Genomic DNA, 25,279 nt, shown 5'->3' on the forward strand with positions numbered 1-25,279 from the left:
CCGATATTCAAATGTGGCCAGAAAGAAAACATTGAAAATTATCAAAGTATAATCTCTGTCTGCAATACCTAAATTATTCGATAATTTGATAGCCAAACAGCTACCTTGGTTGTGCATTGGACTTATCTCAGAGTCTCAGCCGAGTTTTTGTGCAAAAAAATCTACAGCTACTAATTTAGTTTGTTATCAGTCTGAGCTTATAAAGCAAATCGAGGGTCGGAAACAAGTGGGTGCTATATATATATATACCGATTTCAGAAAAGGATTTGATCATGTTGATCATCAAATTCATATTGCAAAATTGCTTTCTGTGGGAATTCATGTTCAATTTGTTGAATCGATCAATAAATCGTTGACAGGTATTTTTCGATTTAATTAAAACCTTGTTAATGTTAATTAAAGTTGACGTTCGTAAAAATATTCTGAGATCCAACCAGTCCGTATCTAGAAACTTAACATACAGTCCGACCGTTTAAGCTGATGTTAGCCGGGTTCGTGTTCTTCCAAACTTTCTTTTAGTATGTCTCATACATTTATTTGAAATGTCTCTCTACTCAACTTCGACATACCTCGAAGCTGTTTAGTGCCCTTCTCATATTCGGGTTCACTGAGGTTCCTCGTGTTCAAATCCGAGAATCTCGAAGGAGGATGTATTCGCTCGTTGAAGCTGGGAGCATGTGAGATACTAAAACATAGTTAAAAGTTAATTTATATACGAAAAAATACAAAAAAACTATTTAATAAACTCATATAACAACCTGAGACAAAGTTTGAATAAAATGAAGTACGCATATATCCTTTTACATTAAACAAAGTAGTCAAAATAACAGAAGACTATGACCAGTTTCTAATAGTCACCGTAAAAATAAATTTTTCCCCTGATTACGTAAGATTATATAAAAATTGTAGCTTAGTATAGTAGATAGGTAGCCACTTCAGGACACTTTGACCTTTGACCCCATTTTTTGGTGAAGGTGCCATTTTTTAGTGGAGGCTTGATCATGTCACGTTTTATGTCGAATGTCACGTATTATGTCGAATGTCACGTTTAATGTCACTCGTCACGTATTATGTCACATTTTCTGTCAGATGTCACGTATAGGTCATGTTTTATATCAAATGTCATGTTTTCTGTCACGTTTTATGTCAAATGTTGTGTTTTTTTACGTTTGTCATAATATGTGATATATTACGTAATATAATACGTGTGGTGTGTGACATAAAACGTAACATTTGATATAAAACGTAACCTAATACATGATATATCACATAAAACGTGACATAATACGTGAAATCTGAAATAAAATGTGGCGTAATACGTGAGGTGTCACATAAAATGTGACATAATACGTGACCTGACATAACACGTGACATAATACGTGACGTGTGACATAAAACATGACATTTGCCATAAAACGTGACATCTGAAAAAAAAAAACGTTACATACTACGTGATGTGTGACATAAAACGTGACATTTGACATTAAACGTGACATAATACACACAGGTCCACCAAAAATGGGGTCAAAGGTCAAAGTGTCCTGAAGTGGCTACCTATCTACTAAGCTCAGAATCTTTTCTCAGAAACAAGATAAATTAAAACTCATTGCGCGTAACAATGACTGGAATACGTTGGAAGATACCGATATTAAATATGCGACAATGCTAGTAGTAATGGTCGTGGTAATGAGGATTACTATAAATAACGTTTTTAAATACCGTTACTTGGTTGGATGTAAACACTTTAACAATTCTTATTACCTAAAAGTTGTTTCTTCATTGTGACTAGAATATCCACTACTACTTCTAACGTGACGTTTATTGAGAGGTGTAGCTTTAACTTTTCCCTTTCGAGATGTATAAGGTTTCCTGCCGACGCTACCAGACGGCGGTGAAGTCTCTGATGAAGACGACGAACCTTCTGCTCCTCCTAAATTAAACAAGAAGAAATATTGTGTTACGTCGTTGGTCTGTTCCTTTTATTTTAACAATAGTGTCGAATAGCATTATTTAACGCTAGAAAATCAAGCAAAGAATATAAATGTTAACTGCTTAAGGAAAACTTCTGTTCCAATTTCAAAACTTCAAATATTTGCTAATTCGCACTAGCAATCCCATCTAATGCATGATAGATGTCGTAGTACGACCCAAATGCAAGGACACCATCACCGAGTTAAAGAAATAAGCAGGATTGGAGCTATTAGTGGTTTGCTTCATGGCCCTTGTGAATAAGCAGTTCCTTGATTATCGACCATCAAGCAGAGAAGATCTACTATTATAGGCTCCAAGAAGAATATTCGCCATTTTGTGACCCCAGGCTTGTTGTTAATTTATTCATTAATCAAATGAAAGCGGTTATTTTACCAAGGGCTGAAGTATATTCCTTGTTTCCTTGTTTCTGTCTCCGGCTTCTTCAAGTAATGTAGCCTTCCTTAAATTATTTTAAAGTGTTTGTTTGTCCATTTGTAGTGTAGTGTAATGTACATTTATATGTTTATGACATCTTGTTCTTGCCGGATAGGCCACGATTGACGAAATGCCCCTGAAGATGATCTAGGGATCGAAAGTACTTGGGCAAGATTTAATTAAACTGTGCTCGATATATGCCTTTTATCTGATCAAATATTCCTTGTTTGTTGTGATTACAAACTTGTTCGTTTATATCATATTGGATCATAAATCCTGCTTATTCGTTGTTTATCTTTATATATATTCATTTTTAATGTTTAACTTTAATTAAGGGTTTTAGTATTTTTGTCCAGTTGGTGTATTTTTTGTAGAAGTAGTAAGTTAAACATTAAATATAAATTTTGCTACGCTATATACTATAACAATTTTCAATTGAAGGTTACTCATCTCTAAATTGAAATGAGGGTTTCACAGAATGGCAGCAATGTTAAATGTCAGAAGCACATTCTTACCGGCACTTTCCGGGGTCATTTTTATTGTGTATAGTTCGCCAATGTGAATAAGTGAAAATTAAGATGGTTACATAAAATTTGCCACCGTAACAATATACTTTTTCAAAGTTCATTGAATACTTTGAAACATCGGTAAACTTATCAACACTTCGCTGGTATGTATATTTACGTCCTTGGAAAGAGTGGGAATGGGAGAAATAGCGTCCATATCCGCATAGGCGTGGTGTGTTCTGTTTCTTGTGGGTGTGACTTTTGTTTTATATTTATTAAATAGACTTTATTATATTTACTAACTTTAAAATAGTTTTTGAGGTAAGTAAACAACAGACAATATCAGAATAATATGATGAACGTTCGTAGTAAATGGTGGGGATTGCGTATGTGTTTAAATAAATAATAAATAATTAAAACATTATTTTGGTTCGTCTCTGCAAAGTTGATAAAGGGAATATCCGTTGGTCACTCCAAGTGCGATGTTTCCAATGAGTCACCTCCAATTGAAATTTGATATAGTATAGTGTTTTTGTTTTATTTATAAATTATAGTCCATTTCGCCAATTTATATATTTGCAATGTGCAACCCCTAGTTTGAGGTAAAAGGATATGAACCATTAGCGGTGTCCTAGACAGAACAGGTATGTATCATAAATGTGTCAGACTCTTTTCTGACATCCTCTGATTAAATATAGATACCTAGAGGCCAACGCATGTGCGTAACGTAATATTTTTCGACTTTTCCCTGATATTCGTCGGAGTATTTTCATCTCTGTTGTTTTTAGCAGTCGTCTCGTTTTAGATATGTCAGGTCTTGTCTCCGTCGTATATCTTAATATAGGTCTAATTGCTGTTTTATAGATTCTTGTTTTTGTGTCCTGTCTCAGGTGTTTGTTCTTCCAGATTGTTTCATTAAGAGATCCCGCCACTTTACCTGCTTTTAAGCTTTATTGTCGTGCTTCTTCTTCAACATCTCAGTAACTAGGTATATCTATTCCCAGATATCTAAACCTTGCTTCCTGCTTTATTATTTTTCCATCAATTTTAATTTTACATCGTAATGGGTATTTAGATAATGTGGTACATTTGTTTTTTTTTGGTTTGTAATACAATATGATAACATTGTTGCTAATATTATCATATTGTATTTCTTGGCTGTTGTATTGAAGGGTATGTGTCTTAATTTAGATACGTTATTGTGTTGATTATTATTTTCCCTTCCTTTAAACAGTATCGTTAGGTATCTTTCCCATTCGTGTGCTGGTATGTTATTGTATTTTATAAACACACCCAAATATATTGTCGATCATAGTAAAAGTTTCAATGAAAAACTGGTATACAAGTTATTAGACTTACCCCTCATTCTGTGGCTAAAGGACATCATTTCTTGACTAGTCGCCCTTCCATCGGCCCCATCAGAATCTGATCCAAGCGTATCATATTCTGAAATAGGCAGGTGTAGGGTTAATATCTTCTTGACCTCTGAGTCAGTGCTGCCCAGGTTATCAGACTCTGAAATATAATTTTTCGTTGCTAATTTCGAGATTTGGTGCTGTTAGTGTCTCAAATTTACGTGCAATTCGGTAGAGATGTGAAATTGAGCAGCAGTGGCTCTTTTGCACTTACTTTACAGGTACTACTTCTAAGGAATAGGTAAAGTGAACAATTTAATGTATTTAATACTAATAGATCTATCCTTTAATATATTTGGAGGGTTTACCGTGGTTACCAAGATTAAGTGTACACTACGTGATACAATTTATATGATCAGTGAGATGTTACAGTTCAAAACTACGGGGGAAATATATTTTGTGATCATAGGAGCATTTTAGAACCATTCAACAAGTTTTAAAAGTTAAATATTTAAATTTGCGTTAGAATAATACAGACCAAATGAGCAAACAAAGCATTGAATACCCAGAATTAAAAAATAACGTACTAAGAGTGTGAAATAAATTACATCGTTAATGATATCTACCAGTGGCGGATCGTGGCGTTAGAGACAGGGTCGGCAAGGTTTTTTTGTCTCATCAGATAGGCATACCGAGTAATATAAAGGCTTCAATTATCATAGGAGATTTTTTGTTTTTTTATTTATTTTTTTTTCTATAAATTTAGAACCATTTAAAATGTTTATAAATTAACTCTAGTCTACGTTGTTTGGAAATAGCAAAATGGGTTATAACGTAATCGCAAATTTTATTAGAGTGTTTGGAGAGATTTTATAAGTTTTTTTTCCACTGACATTTGAGACAAGCTTGACATGCTCCCTTATTTCATGGTGTTTCCACAATATGTTTTGATTCGTTTGAGACAAAAGAAATCCCGTTCATTTGAAGCAGAAGTTGGTGGTAATGAGAGGATCAGAATTGGCGTTATTTCTTTTAGAAATTAAAGTCAAAAGCAAGATGTTAAAAACATGATGAAAATTACTGAATGTAAATTAGTAGATAATTTTATATTACTATTATTATACTGGATAGTACCACCAATAACAAAAAAACTGTGACCAAAAAATTAGACTCCATATTCAATTGGACAGAACATTTCTAACCAAAATAAGAAAACAGCTAAATACTTAGACCAAAAACTACTAAGACCAATCTAACACGAACTCTTGCTTTTCCAATATTTCGTTATGCCTACAAAATCTGAACCACTAGAACAGTAGAAAAGAGAATACTTTTTAACTCGGGGTATCAAGCTATCAAGGATTTTATTAGTCTTTTTCTGGCTTATGAACAGATAGGCAAAGCATGTTCTAGCGCAACCCTGTTTAAATGTCACGTTCTGCGTCGAAAGTCACGTTCTGCGTTAAATTTCACGTCCTGCGTTACGTAATTGTTACGTTCTGTGCTGAATCTCATATGTTTTATGTAACATTCAACGCAGGACGTGACATTTAAAGAGAGTTGCGCCAGAATATACTTTGCCTATCTACCGGCATGTAAAGCTCTGCCAGAGTGACCTCCATTCCGAAAGGAGTGACCTCCATTCTCTAGCATCTCATGGAACAAAAGTAGACCAAGAAAAAACAAACCAAGCAGCCTAAATCATGGAGAGACTAAGAAACTGGTTATCGTTGCGGTTAATACTTCCAAAGAGAGTATAAAAGTAGTCATTAAAACCGTAATTAAGCTCAGCCGACAAAAATGGCTAGCGACTAAGTATGAGTGTTACAGCACGGAAAAGATTTAAGTTGAACTGTTGAACCAATGTCTAAACCTTTAAAAGTTCTAAGAGAGGAGAATGTTTCGAATACCTTAGACAGCTAAAGTCTTAGTCTTAAAGTCGATTAATAACTATAGCCTCTCTCTAGCTTCGTATCCAGAAATACATTAACCTTCACCGGTTATATAACCTATATGGATATTATAGGAAGGCTAGTTGTCAAAGAAAAACCATAAAAGATCAGTAAAGGTTGGTCACTAATTAAATGGACTAATCCAGTAAAAAAACTATTAAAAACAAACACAACGAGTATTTTATGAGCAATCAAGAACAGAGAATAAAGAATAAACATAAAAATAGCAATTAAAACATCGAAGAACAGTACTGTTTGTAATGATTAAACATTTATCTATACTAATATGTATATAATAGAACATATCACATAGAATAGATACATCATTGCATATCGTTTTCTGGTATTATGGATCGTGGTTTGGAATGATTTCTTTCTAAACTTTCGTTCAGCTACATTCTGTGGATGTTGTCTTGAAAATTTATTATATTTGTACAAGAGTGGTACCATATAATAGAAACCCAAAAACCGAATACTTCATATTATATTTGGCAAGAAAAAAATAATACAAAACTATCCTAACACGATAAGGTAAACAGTTAAAAAGTAGAAGAAATAAGCCTATGGATTTGAGAATTTTTTGACAAATTTTCTCCGAAATATTCATTATGAAAGAAAGAAAGAGGTTATGCCTGTGGTTGGGATATTAATTGCGAAAACTATAATTTCATTCGCCTAAAGAAAGCAGTTAGACTTTTAGATAGAAACTTCTATTATATGATATAAAATCGCACATTATATGGTTAATAATACAAATGGACTAATGTACAAATTATGGACTGTTACCTTGACTTTCAGAATGAGGGTCTCTCAGTCTTCCTCCTTTTCTTCTAACTTTGGAATACTCAGGTTCTTTACTCTGCAACAAAACAAACTATTTTAGAAACTAGTGAGAAGTATTTAATCGTAAGTGTTGTCTGTGTTTGTTGAAATTTCATTTAAGCTTGTATGCTATTGATAAATAAAAGTTGCTTATTTATATTACTAAAACAATAGTAAAATTATTATAAGAATATGCTTAACTAAAAGTAAATAAAGCTGAACGAATAAAAATATAATCACATTCCGACTCAAAATTAAGCAAACATGAAGCATTAGGCGTGGTCCTTTTAAATGAAATTAATAAAAGGTTACTACATATTTGTAGCAGTTACAAAACGAGCAGAAATAAAATTTTTGCTGTGTAGCAGCAACGAAGACATTTTAGATTTAAAAATGCATGATAACCCAGATTTATGACATGAGATTACAACGGTCTTTATACAGTGCTAGTCAAGAGCCCCCCCCCCCACGTATATTTTGAACGGTTATTGTTATAATAGTGAAATTTAAAGGGAGGTAATAAACAGGCGTAGGCTTCTTAACTAGTTATAACAGGTGACGTAATAGTGACAGATGACGTTACAGCGCCACTGTGACAGATAATTTTAAATGGGATCTTATGGCAAGTGATACCTCGTTTGAATGGTATTGAAAATACCTATTCAGTCATAATAATTTTGTTTGAGGTTAAGCTCATTTTAATGAATAAATTAAATAATTACTAAAATTGTAGCTTCTTACTTAATTAATAAATATTTAACAACCAGTTCTTATTGTAAGTGTTCAAAATGTGCTCCATCTACTTTCAGACAGTAATGTATCCTATTTCTAAACTCTTGTACTCGATCAAATGTTTCGGGGGAAATTGCCTTACATTCTTCTTCAACAATTCGTTGTTTCAAAATGTCAATATTGTTGGGCTCTGTAGCGTAAACTTTAGAGTTCAAGTATCCCTACACAAAAAATCTAATGGTGTGAGGTTCGGTGACCGAGCTGGCCATTCTATCGTACCTCGTAGTCCAATTCATCTACCACGATATTCCTCATCTAGGTAACGTCTTACTTCATCATAATGGTGTGCAGAAGCACCATCTTGTTGAAAGTTTATTTAGAAGTTGCCGAATTCATCTGGATTATCCTCCAGAATTCCAAATATTAACAGTTCAATTGCATTTTGTAACGTCTCCATATACACTTCACCAGTTAAGTTAGCATTGAGAAAAACAGGGCCCAACTATGTGATTTCCCAAAATACCTGCCCAAACATTTATTTTTTTTTGGAAATTGAGTATGTGTTTCACGAAAGACGTGAGGATTTTTGTCACTCTAATACCTCACATTGTGTGTGTTAACATTTCCATTGCGGGAAAAAGTACTTTCGTCACTAAAATAAAGTGTTTTTATTAATCGGGCTGTTGGATAATTTTATTGGACATATTTTCACAGAATTCTAGTCTTCGGTCGGGGTCATCATCTGTAAGTTGGTGCACAATTTTTAATTTGTATGTATGAAATTTGTTTTCAGCCAATACTTGGTGTACTGTTTTTTGACCGATTCCATAGATAGATGCATCTTGGGCTATAGAAGAAGTAGGGTTTTTGTCAACACTAATTGTTGGTCGATCAGATCCTTTAAGATTTTGAACACTACCTGTTTGTTTAAACTTCCGAAGAAGCTTCCTCAAATAATCTCTCGATGTAGGGCGATCGTGGTACCTCTCATTAAAAAGAAGTTCTGCTGCATGGAAATTATTTCCACCTTCACCAATTATTAAACAGTTGCTACTTTGTCGGCTACAGTATGTACCATTCTGCCTTTGTAAAAATTTAAACGTCTCGTTAAACAATAATTAAACTAAATATTAACTAAGAACAACTAACTAAAAACAACTTGACTAAACTTGAATTGACTAAACTAAGCAGAAACAGAAACTAAATATTGAGCTATAACCGCTTTTGCAAACTAAAAACAACTAAGGAATTGACAAACATCAACTTTTTTTTTACAGATAACCAAAGGCGGACGATAGAATTTTTATTAATTAAATGCCAAACTAGAAGTTTAGTATTTATTTAATTTATTCATCAAAATAATCTTAAATCCAACAAAATTAGTATGATTGAATAGGTATATTAAAATAATTGTATTTTGCATTTAAATAATAAATATTCTAAAGTTCGCCTCTGGTTAATTGTCAAAAAAGTTGACGTTGACGTAAAAACAATTAGAGAATTCAAAAACGTCAACTTTTTGACAAGTAACCAGAGGCGGAGGTTTTAATATTTATTAATTAAATGCGAAACTACAATTTTAGTATTTATTTAATTTATTTATTAAAATGAGCATACAATTAGTATAGCTACATAGATATTTTCAATACCTTTCAAACGAGGTATCACTTGCCATAAGGTCCCATTTAAAATTATCTGTCACAGTGGTGCTGTAACGTCATCTGTCACTATTACATCACTCCATATAACTAGTTAAGAAGCCTACGTCTGTTTATTACCTCCCTTCAAATTTCATTATTATAAGTATAACCGTTCAAAAGATACGAGGGGGGAAACGGACTTTTGACTAGCACTGTATAGGACCTTCTTGTCTCAGGCTCTTACAAGAATTAATAAACTTCTAAATGAGCTGTATAATAAAAACTTTGCTATTTTTTTAAGCAGATTATAGATGTTCAGAGAACACTATTCCTTAAAAAAACAAAGTCCCTGGATTCAGACGGTGATGGAATGTAAATAAACAAGGTTTGTAACCCAAATAATAGAGGCACTGATAATCAATTTTTGCGCAATTCATGTACACACTTTTAGTAGTGATTGTCAGATTAAGCTGTGGGCGAGTGGCACAGCGTTAGTCTCGTAATTTTTATTTGTAGGATCGGGATTCGCATCAAGCATTGCTTTTTTTCTCTTTTTGTTTTTAGATGGCGTAGTTACGTCCGTAAATAGTTATTTTGATAACTATTGGTTTAGGACGGGAAAGATTTTTGTTTTGATTCAGAGCAGTGGCTATACCGCTCTGAGGAGACCTAAAGGGGTCGAAATACGTATTAGCGGCTTGCCGCTGCGCTGTATCGAAACAAAAATCTAATACCGTCATTATGTTTTATTACTTGACTCCGTTTGGAGTACCAGAAACTAAATTCACTACGAATTTTGACAATGATGAACGGCAGGTGGAATGCAATTTTTAGATTCCCTTGCCGAGTAATTTATCAAGCTGTTTGCTTTCCAAGTTTTAGAAGGCACAGTGGTAACAATTTGAATTCGGTTTCGCCAGGTAGAAATCGTTTGATTTCCCTTTGTTCAATTCTTTTTTATTTATTTTTTAACTAATACTCCACTTCTTCGACTTATGTAAGTTTATATAAAAGTTAAAGCAAAACTCTACAGTCTACAAAAGCTTCAAACTTAGACTTTACTAAAGGTTAGTAATACCCAGTGCTATAGGTCACTGGAAGATGGAATGGCGGTTCTACGAGGATGCAACTATTTTGGCGAAGCTTGGTTAATTTAACTACTTAATGGAATTGAATAGATCATCATTATGTTGACGTCTACTGTGCACTCATTATACTTGGTTAATTATTTTTCTGCTCCTTACTTAATTTTCATTTCCTATCTGGTAGACTAGTACCACTTGTTACCACACGTAGTTGTTTTGTGTTTGGAGTTGCAGTTTTTGGTAACTACAGCATTTGCTGTACAGCAATTCTATAATTAGATAGTCCCCCTTTGTAACTACGCAAAAATGTAGCAAGCGATAATATCCAGTAATAGAAATTAATTTTCAGTTAAGAAAGCACACACCTAACGCGAAACGAAACTTACATGTCCTAACTTAAAATTATCAATAGGTGGTGGTTTAACGTCATGATAAACAAAAGAGCCGCGTACCGAGTGGTACGGCCCACTATAAACGTTTCCACTGTAGGAACTCTCACTGTAGGTATTCTTGGAGAGTTGGAAAGTCGCGTAGGGACAAATGTCTTCAATGTAATCTGCTGATTCTGCTTTGTAGGCATCTTCGGCAGCTAAAGCTTGCGGACCTCGGCCGACACGTACCGCCAGGTACTGCTGGTCTCTGTTTTGTTTATTCTGGATTTGCGCCATCGAAGGAGACTCGCCGATGGAGCGGTTTTGCTCGTCTCGTCTTAACTCTAAAAGAAGACTTACATTAGAACACGTTGAAAATTTTAAATACAAATAGCACAAAAGATTTTATTGGCCATATTTTTTAAATAAACAAGAGTGAAAACACACTTACTTCTTCTCCAAAATAAAGTTGCAATCAGAGCTACTAGTACCGTCACTGAAAGCATTATTGGTACCAAGACTTTTGCATTGGCGTAGAATGGTTGATCCCCAGAATGTGATACTGGTGGTGTTAGCTCAGGTACAACTAAAAGCAATTTACCTGCAGGTTAGTAAATATTAGAAAGCTTACTGCATCACACAAATAAATACAAGGACTACTACTAAAGTCTTGAGATATGGCTATTATCAGTTTGAGGTTTAGATAATATACGCATTTAATTTTTACCTAGGCTATACAACCAGAAACACAAAAATCTGTTTAGATGTGGTACTTGAAAGAAAGCTTTCTAAAGCACTTAGCCTCTCAATATAACATTCCACCACAGCTCTTGACTACTGAAACAGAATATGTCCATAAAGTTCTCGGTATTCTATCCCGCAATCTGTGAGGAGATCCTGCACTGCAATATTGACTGTGTTTAAGTTTGTTTAAGTATGTTTAAGTCCTTCAAACGGATATAAAATTGTACTAATCTATTTTTATGTTTTTTAAAAAACAAGTAATCTATTTTCAGTAATTATTAATATTCTTTTTTAAATTTGTTGTCTCAAAACTTAAGTAGCAACGTTTTCCATGCAACAGATGATTAAAATTTTGATTTTTCTGAATAATAAAAAGTTTCTTACCACCTAAGGGTGTTAATGTAGTGAAGTTATACACAGCTTCTGTATCTCCAGCATTATTGTGAGCTGTGATTTTAAGCTGATATTCTGTAGCTGGTAGCAGATCGAGAATGCTATATATCCTTTCTGTAGGTTTGACGTGATTTGACGAAGTCGTCCAGGAGCTGTATCTCGAGGACCTGTACTCTATTATAAAATATAAAATTCCACACCCACCGTCTCCCCACGAATCCAGCCAAACGGTTACCATCGTGGAATTCATCGTGAGCATTTGGAACTGCTTGGGTTGAATTGGTACTAAAACATAATTAAAATAATGGTAGTATAATGGAAAGAACAGCACAAAACTGATGTAAAAGTAGTAAAACTTTACTATTGCAATATTCTATTATATAAAATATCACCACTAGACATCACAACTATTAACCAAAAAATACTGAGATATTTTGAACACATAAGCAGACTAGGAGACAGTTTCGAAAATATGAAGTTGAAGACAATACAGCTGATAGCTAATAGTTATACTGATTGAAAGAAATGACAATAAACCAATATACACAAGAGAGAAACTAATGAACTAAATTCCATAAAGTAAATACATCCTTTTTGAAAGCTTATAACATAACATAACATGGCGATTCTAAATTTAGAATCGCCATGTTACTAGCCAGCATGGCGATTCGTACATCCTTCTTCTTCTTCTTCTTAACATGCCATACACCAAAGTGCGTAGGCGACTATCTCATTACTAGAATTCTGTTCTTAGCGGCGTGACACAGCTCGCCTGTATTGTGTATTCCTGTTCATTCTTTAATATTCCTTAACCAGGATAATTGTTTGCGGCCGGCTCCTCTCCTACCTTCGATCTTCCCTTGTAGGATTAACTGTGGTATTTCATATTTTGCTCCTCTCAATATGTGCCCAAGGTAACCAATCTTGCGTTTTTTAATTAATTTAAAGAGTTCTATTTCCACGCCGGCTCTCTTAAGGACGTCATCGTTTCGAACTCTATCCACCCAAGGTATGCGCATCATTCTTCTTACTGACCACATTTCAAATGCTTCAAGTTTGTTGATAGATGTTTTTTTCAAAGTCCACGTTTCCATGCCATAAAGCAAGATTGACCATATGTAGCACTTGACCATTCTGTACCTGTAGCGTATTTCGAAATTTAGGTTTTGATTACATAGGAGCGGTCTGAATTTCACAAAAGCTTGTCTTGCCATTTGTATTCGGGTTTTTATCTCTTGTTGTGGATCCGATTGGTCATTGATTGTGGTGCCAAGGTATTTAAAAGTTTTCACGCGTTTTATGCGATCGCCACCTATGCATATTATCGGATTTTCTGGAGGGTTTCTGCTAATGACCATATATTTCATTGATTTTGAGGCCATATTTTTTACCTATGCTATTCACCCTATCAAGTAATAACTGCTGATCTTCCAATTTATCAGTTATAATCACTGTGTCGTCCGCATAGCGTAGGTTGCTAATTGGTATGCCGTTCACCTTAATGCCTAATTCCGTGTCTTTTAATGCTTCCGCAAATATATTTTCAACATATAAATTAAAAAGCATCGGAGAGAGTATGCAGCCTTGGCGGACACCTTTCCGGATTTCAAATTCATCCGTATATTGGTCTTGATCAATCCTCACCTTTGCCATTTGGTTCCAGTATAGATTCTGAATAATTCTGATCTCCTTCTGGTCAATGTTGGCCCTATGTAGTAGTTCCATCATGATATCATGTTTAAATTTGTCAAATGCCTTCTCGTAGTCGATGAGTGAGGTAGACATCTTTTCGTTGATCTAAACAGTTTTGTATTAAAGTGTTCAAACATAAAATTGCCTCTCTTGTTCCTAGTCCTCCCTTAAAACCGAATTGTGTTGACCCGCTAAGTTCTTCTAGTATCTTGTACATTCTTGAGTGCAATATCCTAAGGAAGAGTTTCAGCAGGTGACTCATTAAACTGATTAAGCGGTGTTCATTACATTTTGTGGCATTAGCTGATTTTGGGATCATCACAAAGGATGACTGCAGCCATTCTCGCGGAATGTAACCAGTATCATAAATTCTATTGAACAGCTTTACCAAGATTTCGATATTCTCCTCGTCTAGTAGTTTTATTGCTTCTATATTAATTTCATCTGGACCTGTTGCTTTATGCATCTTTGTGGTTCTAACTGCATATTCTATTTCACTTCGCATTATTGATGGCCCTGATAAGTTTTCGGAAGGAAGTTTGCGCGTTGGTTGTGTTGGTCTTTCGTCATTAGAAAGTCTTTCTGCGTATTCTTTCCACGTCATTGCTATCTCCTCTTCTGACTCTATGTATTCGTTTCTGTCGTTGCGTATTCTTGTTCTGTGGTGGCTTTTGTGTATATTCGATATTTCTTTGATCTTCTTATGTAGTCCAAAACTATCTCCTTTTTCCTGCAATTGTTCTATTTCGTTGCACCTTTCCACCATCCAACGTTCTTTTGCTTTCTTAATTTTCTGGCGAATGTCTTTGTGTATCTGTTTGTATTTGTCTTGATTACGTTGTTGTTTATGTTGCCTTCGCTTTTCCATTAGATCCATAATTTCGTCCGTCATCCATTCGTTATGCTTTCTCTTTTTGATCTGTGTTTTAACTTCCCTGTTTATTGCCAGAATCGTTCCTTTAATATCATTGACCATCTCTTCGATATCATCATTTTGTTCTATTATTCGCATTCTTTCATTAATTTGATTTGCATAGCTCTTCTTTAGATTTTCGTCTCTCATCAGTTGTCTTGTATTTATAGGCGTGCTGGTGTTTGTATTTGTTCTCTTAATTTTTGCTAGTTTTAACCTCACATCTGCTAGTAGCGGATTATGATCGGATGCAATATCAGCACCTGGATATGCTGCGATTCTTTTGATAGCGTTACGAAATCTTCTGTTTATTAAAACGTAGTCAATTTGGTTTCTAATTATTCGATTTGGACGGTCTCCTGGTGATTTCCAAGTATATAACTTACGAGGTGGGAGCTGAAACCATGTGTTCATGACGACAAAACCGTTCTCCTGGCAGAATTCACACAGCAGATCGCCTCTTTTATTTCTAACTCCAAGGCCGTACTCTCCAATTATGTCTTCATATCTTCCTTTACCCACCTTGGCGTTAAAGTCGCCCATTATTATGTTTATGTCCTCTTTCTTTGTTAGTCTTATTGCTTTTTCCAGATCTTTATAGAACTTAGTCATTTCTTTTTCTGACTTATCTAATGTTGGTGCATATGCTTGTGTCACATATATGTTTACTGGTTTGCCTGTCATTTTGATCAACATGACTCGTTCGGAAATTGGAACAAAATCTGTCACCGATTTACTGGTCTTTCTGTCAAGAGCAATAGCCACTCCATGTCGGTGATGTCTATCTGTTGGGTCACTACACGAGTAATACATAGTAATTTTATCTTTCGTAAACTGTCCAGATCCAGTCCATCGGACTTCACATACATACCTGTGCCTTTGGTTTGAGCTGGTACAATATCGCATGGTAGGCCCGTGCCGATTCTATTAAAAGCAGTGATATATAAAAGGTACTTAGTACCGCACCATAAATTCCTTAACATATGTTCATCAGTTCTAGCAGAAATCTGCAACTCTTCCCAGTCTCCATGGTTTCTCTTGTAATTTATTACATACCCTAAAATAGAATACACCATTATAATATATTATATTTTCTACTGGAAAAAAAATATAATGATTGTTACAGCACTAAAATTACCTAAAATTGGGGATCCTCCGTTTCCCTGATCACTCCATCTCAACAGCAAACTATCTGTAAAAGACTCAACAACGGTTAACACCGGCGCTTCCGGAGGAACCAACACTTTTAAACTGTACACTATTTCATCGTGTCCATATTGATTTTCTACACTACAAGAATAATTTGCTTGATCTACATTCTGAATGTCTTTTATCACTAAAGTTGCGTTTGCAAAAATAGATCTGCGGCCTCCAACTTCTAAAGGAAGGTCGTTCAGTCTCCAATTGACGCTTGGAAGGGGAATACCTACACGACGGCAGTGTAAATAAATGTCTTGCTTCCAAGCGCTTATTACTTCTCGGCCAAAAGAGGCTATTCGGGCAGGTACTGTTTTGGAGGGGGTTACGGTCACTACTCGTGTGCTTTCACCGTCGCCAATCTGAAAAATTTCAAAATTTTAATATCTTACTATACTTCGTGGAGCTAACTGCTAAACTGATACTTATTATATATACCATTTTTCAAAGTAAAAACGTTGCACGTCACAATTTATATAAAGTGACGTCACTTATATTTAAAGTTTCCAGAACGTTAGAGTTCAAATTTTCCTAATACAGCTAATAATATGAAACCCATATGGAACTACTCGATCTTTGATAGGCGTCAACATGGTATAATAGTCAGAAAAATGTGATCATCATTATATTGGGAATTTTAGAATTATATTGATTAAATAACCAAAAACATTTGTTATTATTATTAATATAAATTTTATGAAATAATTCTTTAAGTCTAGTATTCCACAAAATAATAATTTTAATTAAATAGATTAGACAATTGTACGCAACTGACACGGGAGTACTTCAAATTTTAATGACAGTTCAGCATGTGGCAAAATTGTTTAAAGTATTGCCGCTTTTTTAGATTAAGAATTTTGTTTATGTTTTGATTTCTTACACAATTTGATCATAATATATTATATATTATTAAATTGTATTTATAAATACATATTAAATTTAGATTAATAGCTTTAAAAACTAATTATTGTTGTGTATTGTAATTGTGCTATGCCAAAACAACTAAATATTCTGTAGAAAGCTCATAAGCTTTCATATAAGATAGATTATTTTGAACAAGAAATACTGGCGAGACGTTTTTACTATTAATGCTCTAAAAGAGGTACGTTTAAAATTTAGAATATATAATTTTGTATTAAAATGTTTTCTGATGTATTTTAATGTGTTGTAGTAGTCTTAAAACTAAGTGTATTTACTGTTAATATAACAGTTTGACAAATAGTTGACATTTTAAAAATTCCTCACTTACTAACTATTCTGATATTTTGGCAACGCTGTAGGGTTCCGACGTAGTAAATCTTGAATGACGTACAATCATTTTTATATGAAAAATTCCATGTAAAGATTATTTTAAAGCTATTAATATTTAAATTTGATGAATATAGTGATGGTTGCGGTAAGAACCGGCAAAATAACGGAAAAGATGGAAAACATAATACTTTGTGAAATAAAAATAGATAAAACTAGTAGAGGTGGGAAATTATAGATAAAAACCGATAATTTACATTACATTAGGACTGTAGGACTATTGATAGTTTTCCACCTTTAGACATTAGCTTATAAGCTAGTTGACTTAAGTCAAATTTAAGTAAAAACAGTTTAATTAGTAGTAATTTTTTAATTAATATTTAAATGGGAATAAGCCACAATTAAAGGTTAAAATACATTTATTGACGTTTCAATTTCCACTTCGGAAATCGTTCTTCTATTATTATAATATAGAAGAATATTATAAATAATATTCTTCTACTAATTCTTGGAGAGAATTATTACTAATAATAGAATAATCTATTAAGCATATCGTCCTCAATTCCATATAGTTTGGACTTGATATATCCACACATAAAAAATCACAAGGTGCAAGATCGGGTGATCTTGCAGGCCAAAAAAATCCCTGTGGCCACTAATCAATAGGAAAAGTCGCACTGAGATTTTCACTGACGATGCGAGAATTATTTGCAGGACAATCAACATGTTAAAACTATATGGAATCGAAAGTTATTGGCAAATTACGAAGGGTCGGGACAATTTGATTTTGCAGAAGTTCCAAGTATTCCGCCCATTCAACACACCGTCTATAAAAATGGACCAATAACATGATTTTCTATTATACCTTTCCAAACATTTACTGTTCGAGGGCGCTGGGTACGAACGGCATAAATCTGACGAGGATTGCATCGAGACCAATACCGAGCGTATATTAAATTGTGACGTCCATACAACGAAAACGTACATGTATCGGTGAAGAAAACATTCTCTAAAAAATGTTCATCTTGATGTGACATTTCCATTGCATTTTGAGAAAATTCTATACCTCGATATTGATCACCAGCGAATTGTTCTTTGTATTTATATAGTTTATAGAGACGGTCTCTTCAAAATGTTTTCTACTCTAAATCTTGAAAGTTCATCATACTGTTTTCCGAGACGAGATGTTGATTGAGTAGGATTTTGCTCAATACTTGCACAAAGCAAAGGGCTTTTCTTCTACTGTTAAAACCATTTTTACGAATTGTTTTTTGAATAAAAAGTTTAAGTTTAAGTTTATGTTTACCATGTAAAAAACTTCTCGATGGTTTGATCGGTTGATGTTTTGCTTCTGAAGCTGGTAGGCAGTTCGCACGTCACCCACTCGGACAAATAAACTAATATCTTCTCATAAAGTTAAAATCACTAAATGTATGACAAAAATATCTTTTTAACATTAAACTCTGATAAAATGATGGCAATTTATCTAGCTATTAGAGAATGGGAGGGTAATAAGGAAATGTGGAAATGAAATGTATTATTAAAATTTTGACTTACTCTCGTTGAAGCAGTAACCCAAAACTGCAGCGTGGCAGTATCTTGAGTTCGAAGTACTTCGTGCATTTCTGTCGTTGGATTGAGTGCTCTTTTGTGGGTACCCTCTTCCTGACCATCCTCAACTATGCTCATGTAAAATGTATAGCCAGTCAATGGTCCATTGCCGTACTTCGGCGGTAGCCACGACACGAGTATTTTATTGGGAGCACTTTGAATTGCTTTTATCTGAGCAGGAGCAGAAGGCACTAAAAATGTTTATTTATACATTAATATTGTAACGATCAAAAAAATGTACAAAGTTTTAATTCAGGTATTTCAAATTACAAACTATATAAGGTTTTAATCTACACATTTCAAATTTTCGGAGAAAAACACTTCAACCTTGATTTTCTTATTATATGTCCTAAGTACTGGAGCTTACGGCCCTTTACGATGTTGACCAGATCGGCGGTTGTATTTATCCTCCATAGTACTTCTTCATTGGTGACTTTGTCCGTCCATGGTATCTTATGTATAACCATAGTTCAAAAGCCTCAAGTTTTGACAGAGTTTCTGCCTTCAATGTCCACGTTTCTACTCCGTACAGAAGCACTGAGTACACGTAACATTTAAGAAGCCTTATTTTGGTTTTTAGGGTGAGGTCACGACTCTTGAACTCTTGAGATGCCTTCATCAATATCTTTTAGAGAATCTTCAAAAATGTTCTCCGAGTACAGATTGAATATCAGTGGTGAAATTATGCACCCCTGTCTCACTTTCTTTAAGATTTTGACTTGATCTGTATATTCTCCATCTATTTGGAGCACCGCTTATTAATCCCAATACAGGTTAGCTATTATTTTTAAGTCTCTTCCGAAAATCCCTGTCCTCTAAAGCACTTCCATCATGTGTTCATACCTGAATCTATTAAAAGCCTCCTTGTAGTCAATCAGACATACAAAAACATCACAGCTGACATCTTTACATTTCTAAAACAATACTTACACGTTAAATAAAGCTTCCCTTCAATCCCAAACTGATTGGGCGTAATTTGTTCCTCGCATTTCCGGTAATTTCTTTTGTGGATGACTTTTAAAAACAGCTTCAGCAGATAGCTCAATAGGTTTATGGTCCTATAGTCTTCTCAAACTTTTGCTCTTGGTTTTTTGGGCAATCGTAAGAACTCTGATTTGAGCCTCTCTACTGGTATATTTTCTGCTTTGTATATTTCAATAAATATTTTAGTTATTATTTTTACTTGGTCTGCATCTAATAGCTTCAGCAATTCTACAGGAATTTCAAGTCCCGGTGCCTTTCCATCCTTTATTTGTCTGACGGCTGCCGTTGATCATCATATCATCCTTGGCATTTGACTTAATTTAGATGGACAAGGAACATCGTTCTCGAAAAAGTGCCATTCTATCTCTGACGACAGAGTGAATCATATATTGTGCTATATAAAAATATCCATCAGATAAGCTCTTATAATTTTTCTATAGTCTATATTCTACCGATGTTAGTGTGAATATGGTGTTAACAATTTTTGTTCACTTATTTACAGAAGGAAAAATAGACATCTTTAAATTGTTTTGTCTTCGTCGACATACCTTTGAGAGAAATGCGAGAGTAAGGTGGCATTCTAGATACTTTTAAAGCATTTTTGAATCTTTATTGTACAAGATGGATCATCTTTTATTGGAACACAAACATTTAAATTTGGAAGTTTATAGAAGAACCACCTAACAAAAAAAATTACAGAAAATGCTTATTTTCTCTTTTGATAAATATATCATTAGATAACACATACCGTCTTCTTCAGTTTGGCAAAACACTGGAATAGATCTCACACCATCCCCACTGGAAGTATACGCTAACACTGTCATACTATAGTTAGTATATTTTCTTAATCCCGAAATCGTTGTTCTGAGTTGATTCACAATTTTTGTTTGTTGATCTTCGTTGTCTGAAAACAAAAACTTTAAGATTAATAATTCATATAATTTACAAATTATTAAGAACAATTTACACAACTTTAGTAAAACTGGAAAAACAAAATCAATTATGCTATTTAATGAATTTGTTTTACATAACAGTATAAAGCTTTCAATATATAATATAAATAAACCAGAAAGGTTTTGATAAACCAGATTTTTGATACATACCAAACCATTCTCCGACAGAATGGTAAGTTACTTTGTACCCTTGGATGATGCCGTTTTGACCCTCAACTAACGGAGGTTCCCATGATATGTGTAAACTTTGAGCATTTAAAACGGAACATTGAACGTTTTCTGGAGGTAGAGTGGGTGAGTCTTCTAAAGTTCTTGCAGTGACTGGTTCACTGGCCGGTCCAGATCCTCGACTGTTATACGCCTACAATGACATAAATGTACTTTTTATTCATAAAATATTGAAATTTTAAAACACAACATTTCAATCTGTGGACATTTCAAATAATTACACTACAGTCATTTACATAAATAGCAGCGGTGCCATACAAAAACATTTGAAAATTTACTTTATAAATCTTTTACCTGGACCACTATATTATACGTAGTAAATTTAGCTAGTCCCTGAAGAGTAGCTTCCCCTCCAAAATGAGGCCTGACTTCGACGCTTTTAAAAATATAATTTTGAGCAATATTATTTGAGTCGTCATTGGTATATTCCTGGTAACCGACGTGATATCCCAACAAATTTCCATTCCAGGATTCTCTTGCAGGCGGCTCCCAGGTAACTACTATCTCAGTGGAGCTCTTCGGCTCTGCTCGTATGTCCAACGGAGCTCCACTGGGCACCTCCTCCAGAGTATTGACTTGTACAGTTTGACTGGGTTCGCTTAATCCCAATCTGTTTTCGGCTAATAGTCTCAAATGGTACACTTGGGCTGGATGGAGGTTTGGAAGAGTTGTTGTAGTTTGGGATCCTGGAACTGTTACTTTGAGAGGCTGCGTTGGCCATGTCTCTAAAATACAGAATAAAAATTTAAATTTTTGTCAGTAATATTTTACTTTTAATATATGAAATAGTCTTCCAAACAACAAATTAAATTAAAAAATTATTTAAACCGTTTTGTCTAAATACAGACATTAAATGAGAATTAAAAAATTAAAAGTTCTCGTTTTAAAATAATTTCATATAAATACAATTATTATTTTAAAAACATACTATTTAGCTTATATAATAATTAAATTTAATATCAAATGATATTTATTTATATTTTATTATAATTTAATATTGCGTTTGAATTTGATAGATCTCTCAGAAGTAAACACCTTATGCTTTGCTAATACGTTAATAGGTGGCGCTAAAAGGAAACATTTTTCCAGATCTCTACTTCATAATCCACGTTCTACTAGCATACATCACTGTGGGTCTGATTACTGTCTCGTAGACTCGCAGTTTAGCTGTTTTTGATACATTTTTGCTTTCAGTAATGAATTTAGTGATCCTATCGCCCTGCTTCGCTTCAATAATCTTCTGTCTATCTCTTTTTCTACTTTTTCCGTGTTCGTTATGGTTACTCCCAAGTATTCAAATTCTGACACTTTTTCAAAAATATAGACAGTATCTGCTCCTTTCATTTTGATATATTTGTTATTATTTGTTATGTCTCCTTTCATTTCCATATATTGCGTTTTTGTTTGGTTTATTATTAATCCGTATCTTTTTTCTTATACAGTTCGGCATGCCCGCGTATATTTGCTTCTTTGATCTGAAGAAGGCGTTTGGCAGGGTTCGCCTGGGAGACATTCTAAATATATTAATAGAAAATAAAACACTGGCCAACATAGCAAAGATAGTCCATAACCTAAATAACAACAATGTAACCAAAGTTAGAGCAGGAGACCAATTCACTGAAAATATTCCAACACTGGGAGGAATTAGACAAGGCGACAGTTTAAGCCCCTTCTTGTTTAACCTACTCATGGGCAAAATTATAAACAAAGTAACATCTCTCAATCTCGGATACAGAATGGGCAATAAAAGAATTGGTATGGTGTGTTACGCAGATGATGCAGCAATTATTGCCGAATCAGACGATGATCTTCAGAGATAGCTCTTTCAGTTCTTTCAAATAAGCCGCCTACTAAATATGACCATTTCTACTAACAAAACTAAATGTATGACAATAGCAAAAGATCCGTTTAGATGTAAGTTACTGGTTGAGAACAACCCCATAGATACAACAGGTGATGCAATTCAGATATCAGGGCATAGACATATCAAGCACACACGACCCAGTAAAGGACCTAAGGAGTCAGATCAACAAAGCATCCGCATTATCGGGATATCTGCGGGAGATAGTCTGGTCAAATCCGTATATGCGCACAGATAGTAAAATTAGAATCTACAAGACTTGCATACGATATAGATATATATACAAGGATTTCCACAGTTTTCACTGTATTCCTTCACTCAACCGTTTTCTCCAATTTTTCCTATTTAGCCAGTCCCCTTCCTGTAGGTTTCTTCTACTCATTGCTTCGTCCACTTCATCTCTGAAAGATCTTCGGGGTCTGCCTCTCTTTGTTCTTCCTATCGGGCTCCACTCTGTTATTCTAACTTGCATACGACTGATCATAATATATGGCATAGAAGTGTGCGAAGATACCAACAAAACAAAACAGATGCTAAGGGTTGCCGAAATGAAAACCCTAAGAACAATAATGGGCAAAACAAGAAGAGACAGGGTGAGAAATACAAACGTCAGAGAGCAGTGCAAAATTCAAGATATTGTAAGATGCGGAAGGTAGCGTAAGAGAATGTGGTACAATCATGTTAGACGAATGGATGAGAATAGACTCCCAAAAATTGCACTAGAAAACAACCCGCCCGGTTTAAGACCTCCCGGAAGACCACCTAAAAGATGGAGGGATATTTGGCAATCTACCTCCCAGGAAATTAACCAGAGGCAGCTTCAGAATTAAACAGATCGAAAGATTTTCAAGAAGTTGAAGAAGAAGAAGAGGAATTCAAATGAAAAGTACCTAATTTCGGAACGAAAATTGTTTCTGAAATCAATTGGCCTAGCTTTGACAAGAGAAAACATGCTAACCAGAGCATGAGACCCTCATTTAAAAAAGGATATCAGAAATATCGCCCAAACATTAAGAGGAGTACATCCAGTGCCATAAGCAGATCTAGCGCCTCCGTGTCCAAATACACGAGGTCGTTGCGCCTATTGTCCAAATCGTAAAACACGATATTTTTGTGTAAAATGCCAAAAAATGGCTATGTTTAGAGCATACAAACCGAAAACTGCAATGAAAATTGAAATTGGGATTAGAATTTTGTTTATTAAATGTTACAAAAGTACGTTTTTGTTAACTTTTTTTTTTGCATTTTCTTACAGATGTTGTTTATTTTATCATTGGGTTTAAAACGGTTAAGATGTATTGTGTAAAATAAAAACTGGGCCTCTCAGACCCCACTCGACTGTTGATGTAATTTGCATGTACCCCATTACTTAAGAGTTAATAAAATTTAACGTACCTGATCCAATCTTATATTGGATAATATAATTTAAAATTGGGCTATTTCCTGCGTAAGGTTGGGTCCATGAGACGCCGATTGACCTCGACAACTGATCCATGACTCGAACATTTCTGGGCGGTTCTGGAATTTCTTGGACAATTAATTGGATATTCATATCATCGTTTCCGTAAGCATTGTTGGCAGAACAAATGAATATTCCCGTATCTTGTCGAATTGTTCTTTCGATACCTAGTTCTGATACCATTCCCTCTGCTAACACTTGTTCTCGTATTGTGTACCTGAAAATCACGACTGAATAATAGTTTGAAATCTCAAATAACATAACAAACAAAAAAACTTTTTATACAGGCTGAACTAATATTATTAATATTAGTTAACCTCTGTAAGTCCAATATTATTAATTCAAATATTGTTTTCTGCTTGATGCAATAACTAATGGCAACGCTGCGCGCCGTCGACAATAATTTGTCATTATACAGTGGTTGTTTAAAGCAATAACAGCGTATATTTTTAATTTATTTTTTTTTTAACAACATGTCTGTTTATACGCCCTGAGAAAACGTTCAAATAATAAAATAGTTTTATGGTGGTTATGCTGGACAACAGTGTATAGATTTATTTGCTGTGTTTTTTGAGGGGAGATCAATCCTTTGCTTACAGTCAGTTCATAATATTGTTAACCAAGTTGTTTTTGCCTCAAAAATTGCAGAAAATGTAACGCTTAAGAAGTGTCACCAGAAAAAGTTGAGGAAAGAGAATACCGGGATACACAAATTTGTGCAACAATCGAGAGAGATTTAACACATTCAAGTAGAAGCGTTGCTAGGGAGTTAGATGTTAGCAATGTTACTTGTTACTAGAATGAAAGTGTGGGAAAAGCACGGTTACAAGAATTTTAAATATTCGAAAAAGCAGCAGGTTTATCCAGACGACTGCTTTCGAAGAATGGAGTTTTATAAAACTCTAATAACGAAGGCTAATGATAACCCCAATTTTATTATAGACATTTTATTTACTGATAAATCTTCTGTTTCGTTAGTAGGGAGACACAATCCTTTCATTACGAGGTATTGGGCGCGGGAAAACTAGCACAGAAGTGTTGTTTACCGAACTCGACGTCCTCAAAAAGTTAACGTCTGGACTGGCATTTTAGGAAACCACATAATAGGTCCATTTTTTATTGAGGGC

General features: G+C 34.4%; 1 protein-coding gene across 1 annotated transcript; it reads right to left on the minus strand.

Moving 5' to 3' along the window:
• Nucleotides 1-294: 294 nt before the first annotated feature.
• Nucleotides 295-24,350, minus strand: LOC140434205 (cell adhesion molecule Dscam1-like). The gene is made up of 14 exons (XM_072522293.1): nucleotides 24,089-24,350; nucleotides 21,127-21,557; nucleotides 20,755-20,965; nucleotides 20,400-20,555; nucleotides 18,614-18,858; nucleotides 15,750-16,170; nucleotides 15,483-15,668; nucleotides 11,998-12,291; nucleotides 11,321-11,455; nucleotides 10,885-11,213; nucleotides 7,006-7,078; nucleotides 4,272-4,427; nucleotides 1,762-1,930; nucleotides 295-685 (listed from the first exon to the last, which is right to left on the minus strand). Exons 1-14 carry the CDS (start codon nucleotides 24,333-24,335, stop codon nucleotides 526-528), a joined length of 3,213 nt encoding a protein of 1,070 aa, XP_072378394.1. The 5' UTR covers nucleotides 24,336-24,350; the 3' UTR covers nucleotides 295-525.
• Between the last annotated feature and the right edge of the window lie 929 nt (nucleotides 24,351-25,279).

Source organism: Diabrotica undecimpunctata, chromosome 2 (assembly GCF_040954645.1).
Source record: "Diabrotica undecimpunctata isolate CICGRU chromosome 2, icDiaUnde3, whole genome shotgun sequence".
In the NCBI taxonomy this organism is placed as follows: domain Eukaryota; kingdom Metazoa; phylum Arthropoda; class Insecta; order Coleoptera; family Chrysomelidae; genus Diabrotica; species Diabrotica undecimpunctata.